General features: G+C 43.9%; 1 protein-coding gene across 1 annotated transcript in view; it reads right to left on the bottom strand.

Moving 5' to 3' along the window:
* fmn2b (formin 2b) overlaps positions 1-26,014 on the bottom strand; it is a 409,270-nt gene extending 383,256 nt beyond the window's left edge. Inside the window, 1 exon segment of the mRNA XM_080199671.1 lies at positions 24,073-26,014. Within this exon segment, the coding sequence (XP_080055797.1) occupies positions 24,073-26,014 (1,942 nt within the window).
* Positions 26,015-27,473: the final 1,459 nt, after the last annotated feature.

Here is a 27,473-nt window from a genome sequence, read left to right on the forward strand (position 1 = left end):
AACGAACTTTCCTGGGTAACTGCTGCATGGAAGCTAAACAACCTTAAATGATAATTCTAACAAAATTATCACTCTCATTAGAACGAGAAGTCTTTCAGATATTGGCACAGCATAACACTGCTCTTCAATTACTTTCCATGTATACTGCAGCAAAATAACTGATGTTGGGATTCAGTGCCATCAACATCCCACAGTCAAGTATAACATAAAGAAAGGCAGACTGTGTGTGCACGTCTCATACTGGCTGACCAGTTCACTGCAAATCCTCCCAACCCCTCATATACTAGTGTTGAGGTAACAAAATGCCCGCTCTCCATGGTTGAGGGGCCAATCATGAGGGGACATAGTTTTAGGGTAAGGGGATTGGGATTCAGATTCAGAGGGAATTTGAGAGATAAGCTTTTCACTCAGAGGGTGTTGAGAATCTGGGATGCCCTGTACCAAAGGCCAGGAACTTTACAACCTTTAAAAACATTTGGGTGAGCTATCGAAATATCGTAACATTCAAGGATATGGGAGAAGTGCAGGAAAATGGCAATAGCTCATCTTTAGTCGTAGTTGTCAGTTCAGATTTGATGGGCCAAAGGTCCTTTTTCTGCACTGTATGACTATGATTTACTCACACATTGATGTCTTCCTGACCAATGTGAAATAGAACATCGAACTATTAGATGTGGGTGCTCAAGACTCTATAGTTTGAGTTCTAGGGTTCAGTTGGGGAAAATGGGCAAAGAAACAAGATTTAACTTGTGTATTTTGCCAAAGTGGGTGTCTTTGAGAATCTGAAAATGCTTACGGGAAAAAAAAAGCAAGATTGTCAGTGAATACTTCACCTCCTTCCCATCCCCAAAGCCGCTACGCTGGAGTTTAGAAATTCCTCACCATGTCTGACCTCTAACATCACTAAAAGCGTAACTGAAGTTGTATTTTACAGTGCATCCCCTCCAGCCCATCTAAATTTGGCAACTAGATGGTTAGGCCCATTTGGTTCCAACACAAACTGCCAAGATTTCTGGTGGCACCACGAAAATGCTGAAATCGTGCCAGTTCTGTTCTCCCTCTTCCAAAAGTTGTGGACCCTCTGGAATTTCAGGGCCACTATCATTAGCTTATGCTATAATATTCACAATATGAGCACATTCCTGCTCAGTTGACCATTGACATAGATGCAATTAAATAAACCTCTTCCTCGCCACAGTTTCACAGATTTTAACTATCTCACTCCACAATCTGGAATTCATCAAATAACACACAACATAAACTAAATGACAATGATTGAGTGCATATATTGTTACTTGGCATGAAGGTTGCAGATTATGGATAGAATCCATCCAAGCATCTGTACCAGCTTAGAGATCAAATACAAGTAAATGCTACAGGAATGGAAAATGTGCAGCAAGTTAATAAGCAGCCAAATTTTAACTGTAAGCACACACAGAAGAGAGTGTGTGCAAAGAATGATAAACGACAACACGGCTTCCTCCAGCACCTGGAAACATTGCATTAATTACGAGATGCAATCTCTTCCAGTCCATTTTTACTGATGCATTCCTTCTTGGTAAAGTTGTTTTGTGCTATCCATTGCAGTTTTCAACTGAAGTCCACTCCAAAGCAGCTTTTTCACAACAGAAGCAATCTTTTCCATGATAATATTGCAACCACCTCAAATTTTGCTACAAGTTCAATTTTGCCAAACTCCCTGACCCAAGCAACTTGAGAAACATTACAATTTTAGGGCTTTTTTCCCCCGACTCTTTACAAGCACACTGACGTAAATAGTTAGTCATTTGGAAAACATATCCTTTCACATTTCGTGCCCTGGAAATGGAAAACGTACATTGACAAGATGACAAGGAGCAGGAGTAGACCACGTGGCCGGTCAAGCCTCCTCCACCATCCAGTAAAACCACGAACTGATCGTGGGTATCTACTCCGTTCTTCTGCCTGTTCCTCATATCCCTTATTTCCTGGGGATAGCAACAATCTTTCTATCCCAGCCTCAAATGTATTCAACAATGAAACATCTACATGGTCTGCAAATATGGATTAATTCTTGATGTATGACTTTACTCTGGGCATTTTATCCTCCTAAGTCATACATCTGTACCTTAAATCAAATAAAATGTACAGAATGTGTGATGAATTAATTTACAGTGCAAGACTTCAAGCTTCTGATAGTGAATCATAGAAAGCATTCTTTCCAGTTCTATTACAGCTTGGTATGGCTCCCACTCAGTCCAAGACTGCAAGAAATAAAAGGTCATGAATGAAGCCCAGTCTATCACTCAAACAAGCCTCCCATCCACTGACACTGTCTACGCTTACCGCTGCTTGGAGAAAAAAACCTGCATCATTAAGGAGCCTACGCAATTAATATATATTCTCCACCTTCTTTCGTCAGGGAAAAGATTCAAAAGTCTGCTTTGTATAGCACACAAGAAGCAATACTGTTCACTGTGTAGGAATACATGTGACAGTAAAATCAAAGAATCTTGCTAAACATAAGTTTGTGGATGTCAGCGAATGCCTATTCGGAAACCAGAGGGTTAAACAATTTATGTCTGACTGGGTAACCATTAAAAATAAGGTATAGTTTTAGGGAGGTTTAATTTAATATTTATTTTGGGAAAGAAACCTGTAATTGTACTTTGTGCTAAATTGTCTGTCTGAGTGGGGGTTGGTTTCAGTTCTGATGCTATTGTGAGAGCACTTTGGTGTGAAAGGTAAATACCATTGTTTGGCAGCTAGAGGCACTCTGGGGTGGCAGGTAGCTCCTTTTGTTTGTTAGTTTCAACTGAAAGCAGTTGGAGGTAGATCATAAAGCAGTACATAACTCTCTCTCTCTGCTCTACCAAGAGAAAGCTAAAAGTTAGCCAGCTCTTTTAGCTTTGCTGTAAAAACTAATGCTACAATATTCAGTAATATTCAGACAGCCTGTGCCAAAGGTCTGAAGAACAACCAGTGAGGAAGCTAGAGAAATTACAAAAAGTTTCCAAAGGCCTGGAGTTAAAAGAAACAAGGAAGAAATTGGAAAGTAGAACAGGATTCCGCTCAGGGACACCAAACAGTGCAGAGACAAAAAAAAAGAAAATTGGTGAGAATACTAGAGAAAGGGTTTTCTAAAAATAATCTTAATGTTTGAAATGTCATACTATCTATAAACAATTAATGGAATTTTAACTGATATCAGAATTGAAGTGTAAAATTCTGAAATGTTAATCAGAAATCCCGACAGATGTACTGCTAAAAAAAGTGAAGTGGAAGCTCTGGTCAAATGGATCTTTTTGAAAACTTGACTAGGATTTTGAAATGCAGATTGCTAAGTGAATGTATTGCTCAAGTGTATATTGGAAGTGGAGTTGGAAAACACACACGACAAACATCTGGGGGAATTAGGAGGAGAAAGTGTGCTGATGAGACCACTGTAGTTTCAAATGGACTTTGTCATCCATGTTAATGCGCGTATTACTTAAGAGTATATAATTGGAGTATTATAATCCGTTTCTAGGTTTATTAATTTTGTTAAAACTAATCAACAGTCCTGTGACTCTGATTCCACTGGCCTTTTCAACCAGGGTTCCATTCTGGGCTCTTGCCGTACTGTTATATGAAAATGGGATTGATTAATATTCACTGTGGTCCCTTCCAAACAAGATTAGCATGTTGAATGCTACACAATCCTGTAACAGTATTTAAGCATGATTCTGTACTGGAGCAGAGGATGAAAAATATCACATGATTTTTCAGTGTTTGAGTTGAAGTAGTATATTTTAAGCTTTTCACTTGGGCAAACTTTATACATCCCTCTTTTTATTTGTTGCCATTTCAGCCCATTCCCACGACAAGCCTCTGGAATCTCACATTAAGAAAATATTATTTATATTCAAGTATTGAGCGTTGATGGACTTTAGAATTAAATGGGGTGCCAAAACCAAGCAAGAATACAGGCCCACAATACTACTTGCTGCAAAGATCACAAATGCAGTCTCATAACTCACCGTCAGGTGTTCACTTCTGAGAACCGAGGCAAACCACTACCTCAGCCCAAACCGATGAGTAAATTAATTATTCTTAGTCATTACAGAGCTAACATTGCTTCTTTTAAAAAAAAAAGGCAGTTAAAATACAAAGGGTTTTCTCTGTTTGTAATGGAGCACCATGCGGAACTATTTTGTTTCTTTTCATTCACTCCTTGATAATGTCTAAAAAAAGAGTAATGTAAATTCGAGTACCACTTTCACGTTAGATTTAAGCTGACAGGCAGTGACAAAATGAAGTCATTCTGCTCTGATATCTTTCCCTGCATGGACTAACTTAACCTGGGTGAAAAAAAACTAACAAATCGAGGCAAGAATGGGAGGAAAAGTTCAGATCAGCGGAGTAATTTGACATTCATGACAGGGACTAGAATCTGTCAGACCTCAGATTTAGACTTCATTCTGGATTCAAAACGCGGAAGAAAACCTGAAGAAAGTATGATCTATTTTTGGTGTATCACCACTTGCTTTACAATAATCTCTTCTGAAGGTTGGTGGCACAGTGGTTAGCATTGCTGCCTCATAGCACAAGGAACCTGGGTTCAATTCCCAGCTTGGGTCACCGTCTGTGCAGAGTCTGCACGTTCTCCCAGTGTCTGCTCTGGTTTCCTCCCTCAGTCCCAAAGACTTGGACCCTTCGAGGATGAGGGGGGGGGGACTTAGTGGTAGGGGATGGGGAAATGGCTGAGGCCTTGAATAACTTATTTGTTTCGGTCTTCACAGAGGAGGACGTGAATAATTTGCCGGGTGTTAGCGATGGAAAGGTGGTAAGATTGGAGGGTCTCAATGACATTATTGTTACTAGAGAGGTGGTGCTCAACAGACTGGAGGGACTGATTGTGGACAAGTCCCCAGGACCGGATGGAATGCATCCAAGGGTTCTGAAAGAAATGGCGGAGGTGATAGTGGATGCCTTGGTGGTTATTTTCCAAACGTCGCTGGATTCTGGGGAAGTGCCGGAAGATTGGAAAACGACTAATGTTACGCCGTTGTTTAAGAAGGGTGGCAGGCAAAAGGCAGGGAATTATAGGCCGGTTAGTTTAACGTCTGTTGTAGGTAAAATGTTAGAATCCGTCATTAAGGAGGAAATAGCGAGGCATCTTGAGGGGAATTGCTTGATAGAGCAGACGCAGCACGGTTTCGTTAAGGGGAAATCGTGTCGGACGAATTTATTGGAGTTCTATGAGGATGTGTCTAGGGCGGTGGATAGAGGAGAGCCGGTGGATGTGGTCTTTCTTGATTTTCAGAAGGCGTTTGACAAGGTACCTCACAAGAGGTTATTGCAGAAGGTAAGGGGGCATCGAGTTGGGGGTAGGGTGTTAGCGTGGATAGAGGATTGGCTGTCTAATAGGAGGCAGAGAGTGGGGGGTCAATGGGTGCTATTCGGATTGGCGGTTGGTGACTAGTGGAGTGCCCCAGGGGTCGGTTCTGGGGCCTCAGCTATTTACCATTTATATAGATGATCAGGAGGAGGGAACCGAGTGTATGGTGTCAAAATTTGCTGATGACACCAAGATCAGTAGAACTGCAAATTGCACGGAGGGTGTGGAGAGTCTGCAGAAGGATCTAGATAGGCTAGGCGAATGGGCCAGGAACTGGCAAATGGAATTTAACGTTGGCAAGTGCGAGGTGGTCCACTTTGGTAGGAATAATGGTAGGAAGGACTATTACTTACGTGGCAAAAAAACTGTAGCAGGCAACGGTGCAGAGGGACTTCGGGGTCCTTGTGCACGAGTCGCAAAAACCCAGCCTGCAGGTGCAGCAGGTGGTCAGGAAGGCGAATGGGATGCTGGCTTCATAGCGAGGGGGATTGAATATAAAAGTAGGGAGGTCTTGCTGCAGCTGTATAGGGCATTGGTGAGGCCGCAGCTGGAGTACTGTGTGCAGTTTTGGTCGCCGCACTTACGCAAGGATATCTTGGCCTTGGAGGGAGTGCAGAGGAGGTTTACTAGGCTGATGCCGGAGTTGAGGGGGTTGAGCTATGAGGAGAGGCTGAATAAACTAGGCTTGTACTCGTTAGAGTTTAGAAGAATGAGGGGAGATCTCATTGAGACATATATGATGATGAATGGGATGGATAGGATAGAGGTGGAGAGACTCTTCCCGCTCAGAAAGGACAGTAGGACTAGAGGGCATAGCCTCAAGATAAAGGGGGGCGGTTTAGAACAGAGTTGAGGAGGAACTTCTTCACTCAAAGGGTGGTGAATCTCTGGAATTCTCTGCCCGTTGAAGTGGAGGATGCCTCGCTAAATATTTTTAAGACGCGGGTTGATGGGTTTTTGATAAGCGAGGGGATTAAGGGTTATGGGGAGAGGGCGGGAATGTGGAACTGAGCCACGACAGATCAGCCATGATCTTACTGAATGGCAGGGCAGGCTCAAAGGGCTGGATGGCCTACTCCTGCTCCTATTTCTTATGTTCTTATGTTCTGGTTAGGTGCATTGGCCATGCTAAATTCTCCCTCAGTGTACCCAAAAAGGTGCCGGTGTGTGGCGACTAGGGGATTTTCACTGTAACATCATTGCAGTGTTAACATAAACCTACTTGTGACATTAACAAACACTGATACCCACAGAGTTGAATAGATTTCTAATCTTAAGATTGGTTATTTGGGCAATGCATCAGAGGACAATTAGCACTCCGAAATGAGGCAGTCTTTTCAGGAGAGGGAAACAATTAGTTATTCAATACTAATAAACTAACTTTACACTTTACCCGCTGGCTATGAGTACGAGGCAGCCAAGTGGCCCTATGTGTACCTGGGAGCATGGGCAATGAATAATGGCTGGCGATTGGGCCTTTTCTCCCTGCAAACCATCAGGCCATAAGCAGGATCAACAGGAAATTACATCCAGGCTGTTTCTGGGCATCAAACCCGTGCCTGTGACTGATGGGGTGGTGAGGGTGCAGGTGTGGATAGGGAATTATAGGGTTTTGACTATCACTCCCTCCTTAATTAGCATCAAAAACTGTTCCTTCAACTCAGTGCAGGCACTGGTCTCAGAGCTGGAGGATCAGAGACTTTCCAATTTTGAGAATGGCAGTAAATGGTAATTAATCTAACCAACATTAGGAGGCCTATTGGCTATTGTTTAAAAATAGAAAAATCAGGCACACCACTGTTGGTTGGGGCCTGCAGAGAGAGGAATCCCTCTACATAATCAACCTTTGGCTACACCTTCAGCCAGACAAGCTGGGAGATTGTGTTGTCCTACCAAGCCCTTGTCGACTACCATCTAAAAGGATAAGGGCAGCAGATGCATGGGAACCCCATTATTTGGGAGCTCCCGTTCGAGCCAAAATCACCAGACTTAAATATATTGCTGTTCCTACACTGTCGCTAGGCTTACAGATTTATTTAATTTGGATTGCGGAATGGGAAAGTCTTAAGGATCATACATATATTTTGGCAGGGGTAATTGCTATATAATCAGGTGTGCATTTAATAAGTGTTAAGCCCTAGTCATGCATTTTTTTTAGTTAAATAGTCTTTAGTTGTTACACAACGATTGGGCTGGTTATTCTAACTGAAGGTTTCATATGACTCCTCACCAAAATGAAACTATATGCCACCACAAACCGGAGTTTTAAGTTGAGATGCCCTCACAGATAATATCTGTGGGGTGTGTGACAATGCATCTTTGAGGATGACAGGACATGGAGAGAGAGAGCAGTTAAAGCATATTGTATCTCGGGGCTTTATTAGTAGGTGCATTGAGTACAAGAGCAAGAAGGTTATGTTGAACATGTATAAGACAGTAGTTATTCTTCACGCAGAATATATCCATTTTCCATTGCCATATTTGAGGGTAGACCTGAAGACATTGGAGAGAGAGTACAAAAGGAAATTCAGAGAAATGATTTGAGGGATAGAACTGGAAGTAGGAAGATAGAATGGAACGGTTTTCCTTGGAGGAAAGGAAACAGAGGAGACTTCATAGGAGGTAATAATGATTCTGAACAGTAGGGACAGGATAAATAGTGAAAAACACTTCCTACTCGAAAGCATCAAGCCCTACAGGGTACAGGTTCAAAATAGTCAGCAAAAGGAGTAATGAGGTGAGGAATATTTGTTTTTCACCCAAAGGGTGACTGCAATCTGGAAGAAACTTCCTGACCAAGTGGCAGAGGCACTTCAATCAAGGTATTCAAAAGCAATTTGGATTGCTATCTGAAGAGAAAGAACATGCAAAGGTTACAGTTAAAGTTTTTAAAGTTTATTTATTAGTCACAAGTAAGGCTTACATTAACACCACAGTGAAGTTACTGTGAAATTCCCCAGTTGCCAGAGTCTGGCATCTGTTCAGGTCAAAATTCGCTGGACTCTGGGGTGGTTTCCGCAGATTGGAAAACAGCAAAATGTGATGCCACTGTTTGTAAAAAAAAGGTGGTTGACAAAAAGTTGATAACTATAGGTCAGTTAGCTTAACTTCTCTAGTAGGGAAAATGCTCGAATTCATCATCAAGGAAGAACTAACGAGACATCTGGATGTCAATTGTCCCGTCAGTAAGACGCAGCATGGGTTCATGAAGGGAAGGTCATGTTTGACTAATTTGGTAGAATTCTTTGACGTTACATATGCAGTGGACAATAAGGAACCTGTGGATATGGTCTATCTGGATTTCCAGAAGGCATTTGACAAGATGCCACACCAAAGACTGCTACACAAGATAAAATGTGCACGTTTTTACAGGTAATGTATTAGTATGGCTAGAAGATTGGTTAACTAACAGAAAGCAAAGAGTGGGGGTAAATGGGCGTTTTTCTGGTTGATTAGGGGTGTGCCTCAGGGATTAGTGTTAGGACTGCAATGGTTTACAATTTACACAGATAATTTGGAGTTGGGGGCCAAGTGTAGTGCGTCAAAATTTGCAGATGACACTAAGATGAGTGACAGAATGCTGAAAGTCTGCAAAGGGATATGATAATCTAAGTGGGCGAGGGTCTGGCAGATGGAATACAATGTTGGTAAATGTGAGGTCATCAATTTTGGTAGGAACAACAGCAAAGTGGATTATTTAAATGGTAAAAAAATTGCAGCATACTGCTGTGCAGAGGGACCTAGGCATCCTTGTGCAGGAATCACAATAAGTTGGTTTGCAGGTGCAGCAGCTAATTAAGGCAGCAAATGGAATTGTCTCCTTTATTGCTAGAGGGATGGAGTTTAAAAACAGCGAGATTATGTTGCAGTTGTATCAGATGCTGGTGAGGCCACACCTGGAGTACTGTGTAGTTTTGGTCTCCTTACTTGAGGAAGGATATACTGGCACTAGAGGAACAGCAGAGGAGATGCATTAGGTTGATTCTGGAGTTGAAGATCGGTTTATGAGAGGCTGAGTAGACTGGGGCTATACTTATTGGAATTCAGGACAATGAGGGAGATCTTATACAAACATATAAAGATTATGAAAGAAATAGACAAAGATAGAAGCAGGGAAGTTGTTTCCACTGGCAGATGAAAATAGAGTTAGGGGGCATAGCCTCAAAATAAGGGGAAGCAGTTTTAGGACTAAGTTGATGAGGAATTCTTCACACAAAGGATTGTGAATCTGTGGAATTCACTGCCTAGTGAACAGTTGAGGCTACCTCATTGAATGTTTTTTTAAGGCAAGGATAGATAAATTTTTGAACAGTAAAGGAATTGAGGGTTATGGTGAGCGGGCAGATAAATGGAGCTGAGTCCACATAAAGATCAGCCACAATCTTATTGTGTGGCAGGGGAGGCTCAAGGGGCCAGATGGCCTACTCCTGCTCCTAGTTCTTAATGCACTAACCAGCATGTCTTTCAGAATGTGGGAGGAAACTGGAGCACCCAGAGGAAACCCACACAGACACAGGGAGAATATGCAAACTCCACAGACAGTGACCCAAGCTGAGAAACGAACCCAGCCAGGTCCCTCGCACTATGAAGCGGCAGTGCTAACCACTGTGCTACCGATAAGGCAGGAGGTGGGATTAGGTATAATGCTCTTTCAGTGAGCCAATGCTTGATGGACCAAACAGCCTCCTTCTGCTCTGTAAAGATTGAGATTCTGAACTCCACTAACACAGCCAGAGACCACAGCAAATTTTCCCCTCCAACCCAAAAGCAATGCAGGTTCCAACTGCTCTCATTCAAGGATGTATTGAGAAAAAAACCATAAAGATGGATACCTGGCATAAAAATAGCTGCCTGGCACATGAAAGATTAAAAGACATTAAGTAGACACTGACTTTCAATGCAGACAACTACTTGAAATTTAAACCACAGGACAGATAGTTATTTGAATTAAACATACAGGGAACAAATACTGCAGGAAGCCAGGCACCTTAAGAGATAAGATAGTCCTGGGACAATGGGGTCTGATAAGGAGGAGATTAGCCACAAATAGCAACAGGAATACATAAATGCTGGAAATCCAATGACTGATTAGACCGAAACTAAGTCATTGATAAAGAAGAAACGTATCCATTCGTGGAACAATGCGATATTGAAATGCTCATGTCTGTACCTGTCCGTAACGATGTATTAAATGTTCACCTATTTGATTACAATGATGTGTTAATGATGTCTGGTCCATCTATTGTGTAAAAAGGTATAAAGATGGACTGCTCCTATTGTATCATTGAGAGAAGGTAGGTGCCCAGCTCTGCAGAGTGTAAAACTGTATTGTTGCTCCCCCAGTCTGACTCCGAAGTGGTAATTTTCCCACAACAAGGTTAACTTTTATTCATTCATTCATGGGCTGGCTGGCTGGCCGGTCAGCCAGCATTTATTGCCTATCCCTCGAACTGAGTGGCTTGTTAGATCTTTTTAAGAGGGTAGTTGAGAGTCAAAGACATTGCTATGGATCTGGAGTCAAATGCAAACCAGACAAGGTAAGGAGGGCAGTTCCTTTCCTAAAGGACATTAGTGACCAGATGGGTTTTTCTGACAAACAACAATGATTTCATGGTCATCAGTAGGTTCTTGATTCCAGATATTTCTTACTGAATTCAAAATTCATCATCCTCTGTGGCTGGATTCGAAACTGGGTCCCCAGAACATTAGCTAATTTCTGGATTAATAATCTAGTGATAATACCACTAGGCCATTACCTCCCACTAATTCAGTCCAGACTCAAGATGGAATCAGGAAACACCGTTCATGTGCATTAGCCAATTAATCGCTGGATGGAATTAGCCATCAGGAAAGCTATGGCATTCTCCTCCTCCAATCCCTATTCAAATACAATTCCATTTATTTGAATGTTTTACCAAGGTAGAAAATTCATTTCTCATTCCTTTAATGTTGATGGTTTACTTAATATTCAAAGTATTTAAATTGAAGTTTCATACACAATTTTCCTGCATTTTACACATTGCAATTCATACTTTGAATAGTATTTTTAAAATCCTCCCTGATGCATTAAAGCCAAGTCACAAAGCTATTTTTCCCCCCTGTAAGTACCAGAATTCTGTCACATTTGCTAATTCACAAAATCAATGACAACAGAGCCTATGCAACTTACAGTTCCCAGTCTAACCTTTAGCTGCAGGGAAACACTGCCAAACATCTGGCTTCCAGGCCAAATTGTATATTCAACCCTGATCAAGCCAGATGAGTGATCTCTGGAGCTATAACTGAAAACACAATTCTCAGTTTCAATAAATGGTCTGTAGGGTAAAAGGTGATAATGTGGACAAAAACCTCCACTTTTATCCCCCCTCCTCACATGCACACAAATGACTACATCTCCTGAACTCAAACAAACAGCCAGGCTTCTTGTTCCACTTGTTCATGGAGCCCCCTCTCACGGATGTGGAACGAAGCACAGAATATCACTGTGGCACACTGGCACAGTGGGTTAGCACTGCTGCCTCAGCATCAGGGACCTAGGGTTCAATTCCAGGCTCAGGTGACTGTCTGCCTGGAATTTGCATGTTCTGTGTCTGCGTGGGTTTCCTTCAGGTGCTCCAATTTCCTCCCACAGTCCAAAGATGTGCAGGTTAGGTTGATTGGCCATGCTAGATTGACCCTAGTGTTGGGGATTAGCAGAATAAATATGTGCAATTACGGGAATAAAGCCTAGGTGGGATCATGTTCAATGCAGAGTTGATGGGCCCAATGGCTTCCTTCTGCATTGCAGGGAATTCTATGATTAGTATCTACAAAGTGGCACTATGCCTGCTGCCAACTCTTACCTTCCAGCCTGATGCGGATATGCTGGCATTGGACTGGGGTAAGCACAGTAAAAAGTCTGACAACACCAGGTTTTAGTCCAACTGATTTATTTGATAGTAAACTCACAAGCTTTCGGGTTAGCCCCTTTGTCAGGTGAATGGAGTGTTCTGGCCTCAGACAGAGCATATAAAGCACAGACAGTAATCTGTAAACTGTCTGTGCTTTGTCTGAGGCCAGAACTCCCCATTCACCTGACGAAGGGGCTAACCCGAAAGCTTGTGAGTTTACTATCAAATAAATCGGTTGGACTAAAACCTGGTGTTGTCAGACTTTTTACTGTGTTTACCCCAGTCCTGTCTGTGCTTTATATGCTCTGTCTGAGGCCAGAACTCCCCATTCACCTGACGAAGGGGCTAACCCGAAAGCTTGGTGAGTTTACTATCAAATAAATCGGTTGGACTAAAACCTGGCGTTGTCAGACTTTTTACTGTACCTTCCAGCCTACCAGAGGCTTCAGCTGTCTCAGGCTACAAACTCCCAGGGTGGGGTTTTCCTTCTCCCTCCGGTGTTTCACGATAGCAGCATGCCACTCAGTGACAGGAACTTGTGTCCTTGTTGTTGTCAAATGGGGTTTCCCCTTGAACACACCCCGTAGCCTCTGGGAAACCTGTGGCGGGGCGGGGGGGTGCGCATTGGTTGGACTATAAGATGTCACCAGTGTAAACAGCAGCAAGATTTGTGTGCCAATGCCCAAGACAAATCCAATGCCCAATCACTCCAAAAAAAAAATCAGTCAGCTCACTGTTCTCAATGGAGATCAGCTTCGAATACCTAAGAGAACCGATGTCCAATTTTCCATCTGATTAAAAGAAAAAAAAAGTATCTCCCATCTCACTACTGGAAATGGCAACATCTCAATTTCTCTTCTCCTCTCACTCAAATCCATCTCCATCTGAATCAGTAGCAATTCAAGTTCTCAATCAACCTGAACACAGTCAATCCTATTGACAAGCAGTGGTGCTGTTGAGGTAAAAAACATAGATACTAGGAGCTGGAGTAGGCCATTCAGCCCTTCATGCCTGCTTCATTTGGATTTTTCAGAAAGCTTTTGATAAAGTCCCATGTGACAGGCGAGTGTGCAAAATTAAAGCACATGGGCTTGAGGGTAAAAGGGATTGAAAATTGATTAGCAGAGTAGGAATAAATGGCTCGTTTAGCAGTGGCAGGCAGTGACTAGTGGAGTCCCAAACAATAAAAATCAATGATTTGAATGAGGGAACCAAAAGTCGCATTTTCATGAATTCATTATGATAGTCCATCCTCTGTTCAAACACCATACTCATGTTCGCCCCATGCCCCTTAATACCTTTGGAGTTTAGAAATCTGTTTCCTTAAATATATTCAGAGACTTGGCCTCCTTAGCCTTCTGTAAGAGAGAATTCCAAAGGCTTTCCAATCTTGGGTGGAGGTTTCTCCTCATTTCAGTTTTAAAAGGGCCAACCCCGTATCCCTAGACTGTGACCTCTTGTTCGCCATCCTCCAGCCAGAAGAAACAACATCCCTACATCCAGCCGTCAGAATTTTATACATTTCAATTAAATCCCTCATTCTAAATTGCAGTGAATACAGGCCCATTTGACCCAATCTCACCTCATGTGATAATTCTGTCATCCCTGGATTCAGTCTGGTGAACCTTCACTTTAGTCAATGGCTTGCTTGTAGTCTATATCCTTGCCTTGACAAGGAGACCAAAACTGCACACAACATGCAAGGCCTTGTAAGCTACAGTAAGACATCCTTGCTTTGTACTCAAATCCTCTTGCAATGAAGGCCCACATAGCATTTGGCTTCTTAACTGCTTGTTGTACCTCCATATTTGTGTACAAGGACACCCAGGCCTCTTGCATGTCAAGATTTCCCAATTTAATACTTAGTCAGTCATTCTGTTTCACCATCTAAAGAAACAATATTTCTCCACATTATGCTGCATCTGCCATGTTTTTGCCCACATCACCTTGAAGCCCCTTAATATCCTCCTCACCACTCATTCCCACTACGTTTCATATCAAAATTGAGGAGGAGTAGTTTTGGTTCCCTCATTCAAACCATTGATGTATATTGTGTGGGACTCCACTTGTCACTGCCTGCCATTTCTAAAAAGGCCATTTATTCCTACTCTGTCTGCTAAATCAATCAATTTTCAATCCATTCTTTTACCCCCAAACCCACGTTTTAGTTTTGCACAAGTAGCCCTCACACAGGATTTTTATCAAAAAAGTCTGAAAATCCAAACACACTGCATTCACTGGGGCTGGGTCACCTTCTATTCCATTAGCTACATCCTCAAAAATTTCCAGTAGGTTTGTCAAACATCATTTCCCTTTCATAAATCCATGTTGTCTTTGTCTAATCCCATTGGTTTTTTTTTTAAAAAGTGTCCTCTTATCACATCCTTTATAATAGGCTCTAGCATTTTCCCTACTACTGGTGTTAGACTAACTAATCTGCAATTCCCCATTTCACCCTCCCCTATTAAACAGCAGGGTTACATTTGCCACCCTCCAGTCTGTTGTCACTGTTCCACGAATTGGAAAATGACAACCAACATATCCACTATTTCCATGGCCATCTTTAGTACACAGATGTAAATAATCAGGCCCTGGGCGTTCATCGGCTTTCAGTCCCATCAATTTCTCCAGTATTATTTTTCTAGTAACACTACTTTGATTCCTCCTTCTCACCAGATCCTTGATTCCTTAGTATTTTTGGGAAGTTGTGCACCTTTCTCCAAGATGACAAAATTAAATTAGTTCTATTGCTGTGCAATTTCCTTGTTCTCCATGATCAATTCTTTCATTTGTAGATTGTAAGGAATTTGCACTTGTTTTCACTACTCTTTATATACTTATAAAAGCTTTTACAGTTTACACACAACCATCCCAGTGTAAAATCATTACAATGCACACACTGACCTCTGGCGTACTGATTTTTATTCAGCAGAGCCATAGAATCCCTTCCATGCAGAAGGCGGCCATTTGGCCCATCGATTCTGCACCGAATCGCATTTTACCCAAGCCTACCCACACATTTACCTTAGCTAATTCCCCCTAACCTATACAGCTTTGAACATCAAAAGGACCATTTAACATGGTCAATCCATCTAACTGCACATCTTTGGACCGCGAGGAAAAAAAGAATCAGAGCACGCAAAGGAAATCCACGCAGATATTTGCGGTCACCCAAGGCCGGAATTGAACCTGGCTTCTTGGTGATGTGAAACAGCAGCGCAAACCACTTTGCCACCCTTTCTGCCTAAAGCAAAATGTCAATTCTCTGACACCTCCTCCTTGCTTCCCCTGGACCAATGATCCCACTATTGAGCATCATGCCATTTTATCTAGGACAACTCACTGGGCTTATCGCTGGAGATACTGTCTCCACCCCCCCACCTCATTGTGATTGGTGGGGGGGGGGGCACGTGGAGAGAAACAAACTGCTGTTTCATTCAGAAATAAGAACACAGGATGGTGGAAAATGTCAATAGGCCTGTAAAAGGAGAGAAAGCAGAGAGTTAACATTGCAAGTCCTTTTGGCTCTTTGTCAGAATTAAAGAGGGAGAGAATGTATTAGAAATAAGCCTGCTTCCATCTTCTTTTCAAAATCCATAAACAGGACTGCCTTGGCCGACTCATCTGTTCCTGCTCCTTCTTCCTATCGCAACTTTTATCCTTTCCTCCCCTTGTCCGGTCACCTGCCCACAGTGTCTCATCACTTCAACAGTTCCCATTTTTCTGGCCCTAAACATCTCATGATGGATGTCCAATCCGACTGCACCTCCATCTGATTCTTCCCTTCTCATCCCCTCTCCTAGAAATAGGCTAACTAATATTTCCCATAAACCCATGATTCCCATACCCTCCCATAGAACATTACAGCGCAGAACAGGCCCTTTGGCCCACGATGTTGCGCCGACCAATTAAAAAAGCAATGACCCTCTAACCTAAACTAATCCCTTTCCATCCATAAACCTATCCACGGATCTCAAACGCCCCCAAACTAGGCGCATCTACAACTGCAGCAGGCAGGGCATTCCAATCCCACACCACCCTCTGGGTAAAGAATCTACCTCTGACATCCGTCCTATAACTACCACCCCTTAATTTAAAGCTATGCCCCCTCATGCTAGCTTTCTCCATCCGAGGAAAAAGGTTATCACTGTCCACCCTATCTAAACCTCTAATCATCTTGTATGTTTCAATAAGGTCCCCTCTTAGCCGCCTTCTTTCTAACGAAAACAACCCCAAATCCCTCAGTCTCTCCTCATAGGACCTTCCCTCCACACCAGGCAACATCCTGGTAAACCTCCTCTGCACCCTCTCCAGCACCTCCACATCCTTCCTATAATGTGGGACCAGAACTGCACACAATACTCCAAGTGCAGACGCACCAGAGTTTTGTACAGTTGCAACATGACGTTGCGGCTCCTAAATTCAATCCCCCTACCAATAAACGCCAAGACACCGTATGCCTTCCTAACAACCTTATCTACTTGATTCCCAACTTTCAGGGATCTATGTACATACACCTAGATCCCTCTGTTCGTCAACACTATTCAGAGTCCTACCGTTAGCCCTATACTCTACACATCTGTTATTCCTGCCAAAGTGAATTACCTCACACTTTTCCGCATTAAACTCCATCTCCCACCTCTCGGCCCAGCCCTGCAACTTGTCCAAGTCTCTCTGTAAACTATGACACCCCTCTTCACTATCTACCACTCCTCCGACTTTGGTGTCATCAGCAAATTTACTGATCCACCCAACTATACCCTCATCCAGATCATTTATAAAAATTACAAACAGCAGTGGCCCCAAAACAGATCCCTGAGGCACACCACTTGTAACCGAACTCCATGACGAATACTTACCATCAACCACCACCCTCTGTCTCCTATCTGCCAGCCAATTCCTGATCCAATTAACTAAATCACCCTCAATCCCATATATCTGCATTTTCTGCAGAAGCCTTCCATGGTGAACCTTATCAAACACCTTACTAAAGTCCATATATACGTCAACTGCCTTACCCCCATCCACCTCTTTGGTCACTTTCTCAAAAAACTCAATAAGGTTAGTAAGGCACGACCTACCCTTCACAAAACCGTGCTGACCATCTCCAATCAATTCATTACTCTCTAAATAATCATAAATCCTATCCCTAATAATTTTTTCTAAAACTTTGCCCACAACAGAAGACTCACCGGTCTATAATTCCTGGGGAAGTCTCTGTTCCCCTTCTTAAACAATGGGACAACATTCGCTATCCTCAATCCTCTGGCATCATACCTGTGACCAACGATGACCTGAAGATCAGAGCCAGAGGCTCTGCAATCACCTCTCTTGCCTCCCAGAGAATCCTAGGGTAAATCCCGTCCGGCCCAGGGGACTTATCTATTTTCAAACCCTCAAGAATATCTAGCACATCCTCCTTATCAACTGCAATACTATCCAGTTTACAACCCTGTAACCCAGTGTTCTCCACAGCTACATTTATGTCTCCCTGCGTGAATACCGAAGAGAAACATTGGTTCAATGCCTCTCCAATCTCTTCTGGTTCCACACATAACTTCCCACTGCTGTCTCTAACTGGCCCTAATCTTGCCCTAACCAATCTTCTGTTCTTAACATATCTATAGAACGCCTTAGGATTCTCCTTAATCCTATCAGCCAAAGTCTTCTCGTGTCCTCTTTTAGCTCTTCTTAACTCACTCTTTAACTCCCTCCTAGCCAATCTAAAGCTTTCCAGTGCACTACCTGAGCCCTCAAGTCTCATCCTGACATAAGCCTCCTTTTTCCTTTTAACCAGCAAATCAACTTTTTTAGTGCACCATGGTTCCCTTGCTCGACCATTTCCTCCTTGCCTGACAGGGACATACATATCAAGGACTCGCAGTAGCTGCTCCTTGAAAAAACTCCACATTTCGGACATTCCCAGCCCCTGTATTCTCCTAGTCCAACCTATGCTTCCTAATTCTCTCCTAATAGCCTCATAATTACCCTTCCCCCAGCTAAAACTACTGTCCCAAGGTTCATGCCTATCCCTTTCCATCACTAAGGTGAACGTAGCCTTTGCAAATTCCCCCCCCACCCCAAAATATTGGTTCCCCTCTGATTCAGGTGTAGACCATCACTCTTGTAGACGTCCCACCTTCCCCAGAATGAGCCCCAATTGTTCAAGAACCTGAACCCCTCCCTCCTGCACCATCCCCTCAGCCACAAGTTCAAACTTTTCCTCTCTCTGTTCCACTCTAAACTATCCCGTGGCACAGGCAAGAGTCCCGAGATAACCACTCTGTCAGACTTGGCCTTAAGTTTCCACCCCAATTCCATAAATTTCTGCTTAATATCCCCTTCCCTTATCCTCCCTATGCCATGCGTCCCCACATGAACTATGACTTGGGGCTGACTCCCCTCTCCCCTAAGAGTCCTGAACACCCTCTGAAACATCCCAGACCCAGCCCCTGGGAGGCAACACACCAGCCCTGAGTCCCTACCATTACTGCTGACTCTCTTATCTGTCCCCTTAACTATGGAGTCCCCAATCACCAGGCCCAATCTTTTACTTCCCCTATCCACCTGAGCCTTAACAGGCTCACCTCCAGAGACCTGCTCCCTTTGGCTATCTCCAGTTGATTCCTCCTCAACTGTAGCCTCCAGGATAGAAAACTTATTTTGGAGGGGAACAGCCCTAGGGGATTGTCTCCCCAATTGTTTCTTACCCCTCTTCCCAGTAGTTACCCAAGACTCATTTTTAGGAGTGACTATCTCCTTGTAACTCCTATCAATGTCCGCCTCAACCTCCCACTTGCTATAAAGGAGTAACATTCCAATTTTCCCAGTTTCTCAATCTCATCTGATCAGGCAATGAAACTCCACACTAGTGCTGTTAATATGTCTTCCTTTCACCTCAGTTCAGGATTCCACCCTCCCATTGACAGACACTCCATCATAGTTGATTCATACAATTCTCTGTTCTCACTTTCCAACTCACTAGCCTCTATACTCATTCAGCCACCATTTCCACCAGCTTTTAATGTGATGCTATCACTAATCATATCTTTCCCTGTCCTCCATTTTCAGCATGCTAAAAAAAAGGACTATTCCCTCTGCAACATCCTGGTCCACTCCTCAGTCACCTCTAACAGAAACATCCATGCACAGGAACTGCAACACTTTTTAACCTTCTTCCTTTTCATCTTCCAAAGCCCCCAACTCTAACACAGCAACTTTACTTGTACCTGTTACAATTTAATATACTGCATTCGCTGCTCACTATGCAGTCCTGTCTGCAACGGGGATGCCAAAACCCAGTCAGGGTGATCACTTTGCGGCGTACCTCCATTCAGTGCACAAGCATGACTGAATTTCCTGTTGCTTATGTTAATTCTCCACTTGCTCCTACTGATCTTCTGTCCTACTCAGTATTTCCAAGGAATACAAACTAGAGGGACAGCTCATCTTTCAATTAAATCTTGAAGGCAGCAATATGCCAAAAGAGTCCAACAATTTCAAGCCATGAGTCCTATTCCCAATTTTGCTTCTTTGTTGCTGGTTGTCAGGGGGATTAACAGGGTAAATATAGGGTTATAGGGATGGAGCCTGGGTGGGATTGTCGTCTGTGCTGGTCCAATGGGCCGAATGGCCTTCATCTGGAAGATTAGGAATTTTATTAACCTGAAATGCTAACTGTTTTCAATCAACAGATGCTGCCTAATGGTTTTTAACTACACATCCACATCTTTCTGGTCTACCTGCATTCAATTCAAATCCTAAAACAAGCGCAAGTCCCACACTTCATGGGGGCAAATGGTCAAAAATATATATCAGTGATGACTCCCACATCCGTAACCAGGAAGGAAAGGAAAGCCCAGCCTCCCAAACTTTGGAAGTTTCTATGGGAGCTGCAGTGAGCACCACAGCAAGAGCAGGAGGTCACTCCAGAAATGACTCTCCCTCCAAAATCTGCAGCTGGGAATACAGACAAGAGCTCTCTGACCAAACTCTCCCCTCAATCCCAGGAGGTCAGCCACAGTCCCAAAACATTTAACATTAGAGACCGTGGAGGGATGTACTAAGTACAAGTGACAGGTTAGTCCTCAGCCTAGTTTTCACCAGTAGCTTCAGGAATTGCAACAAGGGTGAGCAGAACCAGATCTGCCAAGCTGCTTGGCATAATCAACTTGTATCTTTTCAATAACTGACAGGTTCTGTATTTCCTCGGTTGCACCTCAATCCAAACTCTGGACTCCAGCAGCATGATCCAGAGGCCTGCTTGCACTGGATTTTAGAACTGTCAAAATGCAGGCTCCTTGTCACCTCTTCTCTGTAGCCACCACCTTCAGGATACCATGGCTTCTCATATGCCTTAAATCAACATACAAGTCATTAAATGACATGGTAATCAGGAGATTTGGATCCCTAACTCCACAGGAAGTAAAAAGGGAAGCGCTGACAATAATCTTGATTGGTAAAGGGATCAAAAGTTACATGGAGGGGGTCACCAATTCACAATACTGCACAAACCCAAACTGGACTTGTAGTTGTTCAGTGGCCACAGCATGATCTTACAATATCTTGCCCCCATGTCCTACAGGTCAAAGCCAAGATAGCCTAAATCATTACTTAATACCTACCATGCATCATAATTCAGAATCAGAGAATGCCAACAGAACAGAAAGAGGCCATTCGGCCCATCAAATACATACTGATGAGAATCCCACCCAGGCCCTATTATTATTGTAATCCACACATGCCTTCTGCTAATCTCCAATACCATGGTCAATCAACCTAACTCGCACATCTTTGGACTGCAAGAGGAAACCAGAGCATCCAGAGGAAACCCATATAGACACAGGGAACGTACAAGCTCTGCACAGTGACAGGGGCCAGAATTGAATTCAGTTGGCGATCTTACGTCAATATTAGGTCCAAGTCCACAGAATCTATGCTGACATTTCAGTCTAACAGAGTGCTTGCCACATTGACAAAGCAGCATCCATTGGATGAGATGCTAAATCATAATCTGACTTCCCTGCTCACTGAACTGCCATGGAAACTTCCATAAGAAACTAGGAGCATCCATTTGCATTCTGACCCAACATTTCTCCCTCAATATTTAATCACGTTATAAACTTGTCACAATAACGCAAGTTAAGCTTCAAATCTCCATTTTTATTTCAAGCACACTTGTCATCCTAATTCAGTTCCCATGAAAGGTTGGATAATAGTATTTTCTTGGATTTCTTTGATGTTGTTTTAGGAACTGCCTTGTGCAATTTAATCATTTTCTGTGAAGACTGCAAGTCAGCAGCCTTACTGATCAAAAATTACTGCAGTCCAATGTGGCAAGGCATCTTAAATGCAGTGCAAACACTCTTAAAATGGTCAATCCTTCATTGGTTGAATGCATTTTACGAGGTCATGTATGGCCTATATAAAAAAAAGAGTTAAAAACAAATTTGTTGTTTACAATATAGTTTGATACACAACTCTAGAGTCAACGTTTTTGTTCCTGAGGCAAAACAACTACAAAGTTGGTGCCAATTTGAATATAAATCCCACTTGCCAGGCTTGGGTGAAAGCTGAACTCCTAAGTTCATCAATTTGTGAATTTGGGGTGCATAGTCAGCCTCTCGGCCATCCGCTGCCACAGCCTTCGGGAGTCAGGAATTCAGCATCAGAGCTGATGGCCAAGAAGCTAGCAACACCCCAGATAGTCAGAGACTTACAACACAGCAAGTGGCCCTTTGGTCCACTGGGTGCTTGTTGGCTGGCACAGACACATAGATCCTATTCCAAATTTTTCAGCACGTAGCAATCCATAGCCTTGCATGCTATGACGTTTCAGTAGTGCAGCTAATAAAGGCAAGTATCACACATTCCTTATTAACCATCTCACCTACCTATTCTGCTGCCTTCAGGGATCTTTGGAAACGCAGCCAATATCCCTTTGGTCTTCTGTACCTCCTAAGTGCCCGACCATTCATCATGTAGTTCCTTGCATTGTTAGCCCTCCATCTCAATTTTCAGGATTAACTTCCATTTGCCACTGTTCTGACCAGCCCAACTATATTATCCTGGAATCCAAGGCTTTCCTCCTTGCTATTTACCACACCAATTTTTGCATCATCTACAAACTTAGATCTTAACTCCCATATTTCACATCTAGATATACGCTAGAAACAGCAACAGACCTAGCACCAATCCCTGCAGTATGCCACCAGATACAGGCTTCCAATCACAAATCCTTTGACCTTCATCCTTTTCCCATTGCCTTCAAGCTAATTTTGGATTCAATTTGCCATGGTCCCATGCAGTCTTAACTTTTTGATCAGTCTTCCATCCAGGATCTTGTCAAAAGCCTTACTGAAGTCCACAGACTACACCAACTGCACTGCCCTCGACACACCAAAGTCACCTTTTGACAAATTCAATCAAACGCATTGAACCAGATCATTTATTCTGGTTGGGAATCTTGGCAGATGCTGATCTGGCAGGGCATGGTATGGTGGGAGGGGAGAGGAGGAGGAGGCGGCCCTCCATCGTGCCCTTAGGTAACTGTCCAAAGCAGCATTGGCTAAAGGATGAAAAACATTATCTTGAAGTATGGTTAAGATTTGGAATGCACTGCCTGAAAGTATGCTGGAGGAAAAGTTCAAATATAGACTTTCAGGGGGAAGTTGGATCATCACCATCGGAAAAGGAACAAAATGTGTATGGATGTGGTGAGCAACATTATCTCTGGGTCTTTGAACAATGAGGCAAATGGCCTTCTCTGCTGTAACCATCTGTGATTCAATCAGCTACGAATACCTGATATCACCCTTCCCAGTCCCAAAAAAAGGAAGCAATGGCCCAGTGGTATTAAACCGCTAGACTATTAATCCAGAAACACAGGTAAAGTTCTGGGGACCCAGGTTCAAATCCTGCCATAGCAGATGATGCAATTTGAATCAAGAATCTACTGACGACCATGAAACCATTGTTGATTGCTAGAAAAACCTTATCTGGTTCACTGTCTTTTAGGGAAGGAAATCTGCTGTCCTTATCTGGTCTGGCCCACATGCGACTCCAGAGCCACAGCAATGTGGTTGACTCAACTGCCTCGCCAAGGGCAATTAGGGATGGATAATAAGTGCTGGCCAGCCAGATGCCCATGTTGCATGAATTAATTAATTAAAACTCAGTAATGAGAGTTCAGAGGAGAGTTGCAATGTTGACCATATTACATTCAGAATGGTGCAGTCTCAATTAATTCACAATTCTGTGCATTAGTTGAACCAGAGACATTTTGCAAAATTAGCCCAAACACTTCAACCTAGTCAGATAGCAAACATTTAATATTCATGGGCAGTACTTATCATAGCTTTCCATTCCAGAGACCACTGTCTACCACTCCTGTACTAAATGCACGTCTAATAGATTTAACAGTAAATCAATGTTGGCTTTGAAACAGACTTGAATAGGAGTACTAAGGGCAGCATGGTGACAGTGGTTAGCACTGCTGCCTCAGTGCAAGGGAACTGGTTTCAATTCCCAGATGGGTGACTGTCTGTCCAAGTCTGCACGTACTCCTCGTGTCTGTGTTAGTTGGCTCCGGGCGCTCTGGTTTCCTTCCACAACTAGAAAGGTATGCTGGTTAGGTGCGGTGGCCATGGTAAAATTCTCCCTCAGGTATACTTGAACAGGTGCTGGAGCGTGGCGACCAGGGGATTGTCACAGCAGTGTTAAAGTAAGCCTAATTGTGACAATAAATAAACTTTAAAACAGAATAACTGAAAAGACAAAATGGTATCTTTGCAATAGTTACAACCCAAGCATGGATGCACTTACCAGTGAAAATCTCAGGGTAGTTGCTATCAGCTAGTGAAGGTCTTTTTATAGGTCCCAGAGGTAGAATTTCTGGAGATTCTGACCGCTGCAGCGTATCCACAGATCCGGCTTTCCTGATACTGCCTCCCTTTGGCCGTTTCACTTCCTCTGTCCAGTCGGCCGAGCGACTGAGGGAACCTTTGCCACTGGAGAGCTTCTGCTGCCTGGCTTGTGCTTTGCCCCGCTTGTGCTCGGCTGCCCGGCGCCGCCTCTGAAACAGGGGGCTCTGTGACGGCGAGACAGTGGGCGAGTTGCTCGGAGAGCTCAGCTGCCTGGTCGTCGTTCTGACGAAGATGGCATTGACTGGAGGATACGGCCTGACTGTCGACGCTGCCACGGGGAAAGGCCGGTGTGGTCGGAGGGTGCCGGCAGGAGATTCCAACTTAACGTGGGGGCTGCTGGTCTTAACTGCTGAGCCAGGGAGAAACACCTCGGAATCGTAGCCAGTGTGGTCACAGGGCAGCACTTGGTCCTCACCGAGGTCAGTGCCCTTCTCCCCCGCGCGGGCGCAGAGGCAGACTTTTCCAGAATGAACAGGAGAAAAGTCAAATCCATTGTGGGTGAGTGAGAAATCAGAGTCTGGGGCAAAGCCTGGCACTGGGGCAGCAGTTTCTATGGAAACATGCCCCTGTGTTAGATACTCAGCATCGTGATTGGGTAAGGAACTATAGGTTCCTTCAATTTTAGCCCCTTGCTCCTGCAGACCATGGAGAGAGCCCAGACTTCCCTCAGTCTTAGCTCCCAGCTCCTGTCGACCCGGGAGAGAGTCAAGGCTTCCCTCATTGTTAGCTCCCAAATCCTGTAGACCCTGGAGAGGGGCAAGATTTCCTTCAGTCTTAGCTCCCAGCTCCTGCAGACCCTGGAAGGGGGCAAGACTTCCCTCCGCCTCAGCTCCCAGCTCAAGGTTTCCTACCTTGCTGGTCTTGGGGGAGGAGGCGGCGGCCACGTCGGGAGGACCTCCCCGGGCATCAGTGCCAGTCAGTGGCTCGGTGAGGAAGAGGAGGAGGCTGTCGCTTCTCCGGTGGGGGGGTCGCGGCTGGTCGGGGGCGGCCCTGAGGGAGCCCTGCTGCAGCTGGATAGCGTGCTGGATGTCCGACAGCAGGTCCTCGTGCTCCGCCGCCGAGTGGAAGCTGTAGATGTCGGTGTCGGAGCCGGAGCTCTGCCTCTGCCCATCCCGGAGCTCGGAGGGGGCCGGCAGGCTGTCATTGGTGAGGTCCAGGGGCTCGGCCTCGGTGTCCGACAGCCCCCCTCCCTCGTCCGCCGAGATGCTGATGTCCGGGGTCTTTGTGATGATGGACTGCACGCTGTCCAATTCTCCCGTCTGCAGGGCCCGGCTCTCCAGCACATCCTCCCTGGTGCCATTTTTAGCCCGCGACGGCGCTTTCCTTTTCCTGATGGAGAAGACGGAGCGCGAGGACTCGGATTTCTTCCTCCTGCCCTCTCCCCCCTTGCCCTCCTTCCTCTTGCCCGCCGACCCCCTCTTGGCGCCCTCAGCATCCTTGGGCCGGGCGTCCTCCGGCCACTCCTGCCCCTCCCCGCCGGCCCTCTTCAGCTTGCCCTCCTGGTTGCCCATGCTAGCGAACGGCCAGAAGCCCTTGCCCTTGCCCGCCCTCAGGCCATGCCCCCGGCTCCGAGCCCCTGCAGGCGAGGCAGGGGAGAGAGACGCTCGCTGGGTGCCGGAGATTCTCCCATCCGCTGTTGCAGCCTCTCCGCATAATGATGTGGTCCCCTCCTCTGGGACATGCTCAGTGCAGCTCGCACTCTTGCACGGTCTGTGAGGCAGCAGCAGCAGCTCAGCTGTCCTCTCCACACAGGGCAAGAAGCACCTCTCACTGATGTTGTCGGTCAGCTTCTCAATGGTGTGAATAGCCTTCATCCTGCAGTCAGCAAAGAGAAAATCCATGGCAGCGGGTCAAAGGATTGAAAGCCACCACCTCAAAGACTGCAATTGTTCTGCGAGAGAGAGAGGGGAGGAAAAAAAAAAGAAAGAATGGATTAATTACACACTGCAGAATTAGTTTAAAAATAGAAAAAAAAGATCAAAATGCAAGGCATCTATTTCTCTAGGAAAAAAAAGGGGAAAAGAGATGGATTAATTACACACCGCAGAATTACTTTACAAATAGAAAAAAAAATCAAAAAAATGTAAAGCACCTATGCTGGAAGGGGGGGGAAAGAGAAGAGGGATAGGAATGTATTAATTACGCATCGGAGAATTACTTTTACACTTGATTTTTTTCTATTTGTAAAGTAATTCTGCGGTGTAATTAATCCATTTCTATCCCTCTCCCAGCATAGAAAAAAAATCAAAATGTAAAAGCACCTATTTGTAAATTAATTCTGCAATGTGTAAATTCATCCATTCTTATCATTCCCCCCCCCCCTTTCCTGGAGAATAGATTATTTACAAATAGAAAAAAAATCAAAATGTAAAGAATCTATTCTTCAGGAAAGGGGGAGGTGGGTAGGGATAGGAATGGATTAATTACACCGCAGAATTAGTTTACAAATAGAAAATATAAATATCTAACGCAAAACGTTTCTATTCTGGAAGCCGGGGGTGGGTGGTGGAATAGAATTCCACACTGCAGAATTAGTTTTCAAAAAAAATAAAAACATTCAAAGCATCTATTTGCCTGGAAATTTGGGGGAGGGGGTGAAAGAGGTGGAAAAAGAGGGAAAAGGATGAATTAATTACACACTGCAGAAATAGTTTACAAATAGGAGATAAAAATTTAACACCAACGTTTCTATTCTCCTGGAAAAGACAGAGAGAGAGAGAGAGAGGGGAAGGAGAAATAGGGAAAATAATGGATTAATTACACACCGTAGAATTAAGTTTCAAAATTAGAAAAAGATTTAAAATCTACATTTTGTTCCCATAGAAACCGCTTACAGCCCACAAGGAAACAAAACCCCCCCGGGGAGATCTAAACAGACTGCTAGGCACACCACCCGCCCAAGATAATAAAATCTATGGATTAGATGCATCCTTGTTATTGCGAACCAATGCCTATTTTGAAAGACTGATTGGTGTGTATTTCTTTGCTTACACTGGGTGACAGCAGAGCTAACATTTAAACAAATGTTTCATCTGTCCTGACGCTATACATTTCCAAACTGCTGTTGGATAACAAGAGATTTTACAATTGATTCCTACTGTAAAAAGAGCAAACCCACTTGATCTAGGGACATGATTTATCAAATGTATTTCTTGCGTACTATATAGACAAAGCATACCATACATGTATAGAAAGGAAAGGAAATGGTACAGAATTTGGTATTACTTTATCTTGCCAGAATAATCGTATGCTCTTGCCTTTTAAAATTTCCAAAAGATAAAGCATGTTTTATCGTGCAGG

This window comes from Carcharhinus amblyrhynchos, chromosome 12 (assembly GCF_965287045.1).
Source record: "Carcharhinus amblyrhynchos chromosome 12, sCarAmb.v2.hapA, whole genome shotgun sequence".
NCBI lineage: Eukaryota > Metazoa > Chordata > Chondrichthyes > Carcharhiniformes > Carcharhinidae > Carcharhinus > Carcharhinus amblyrhynchos.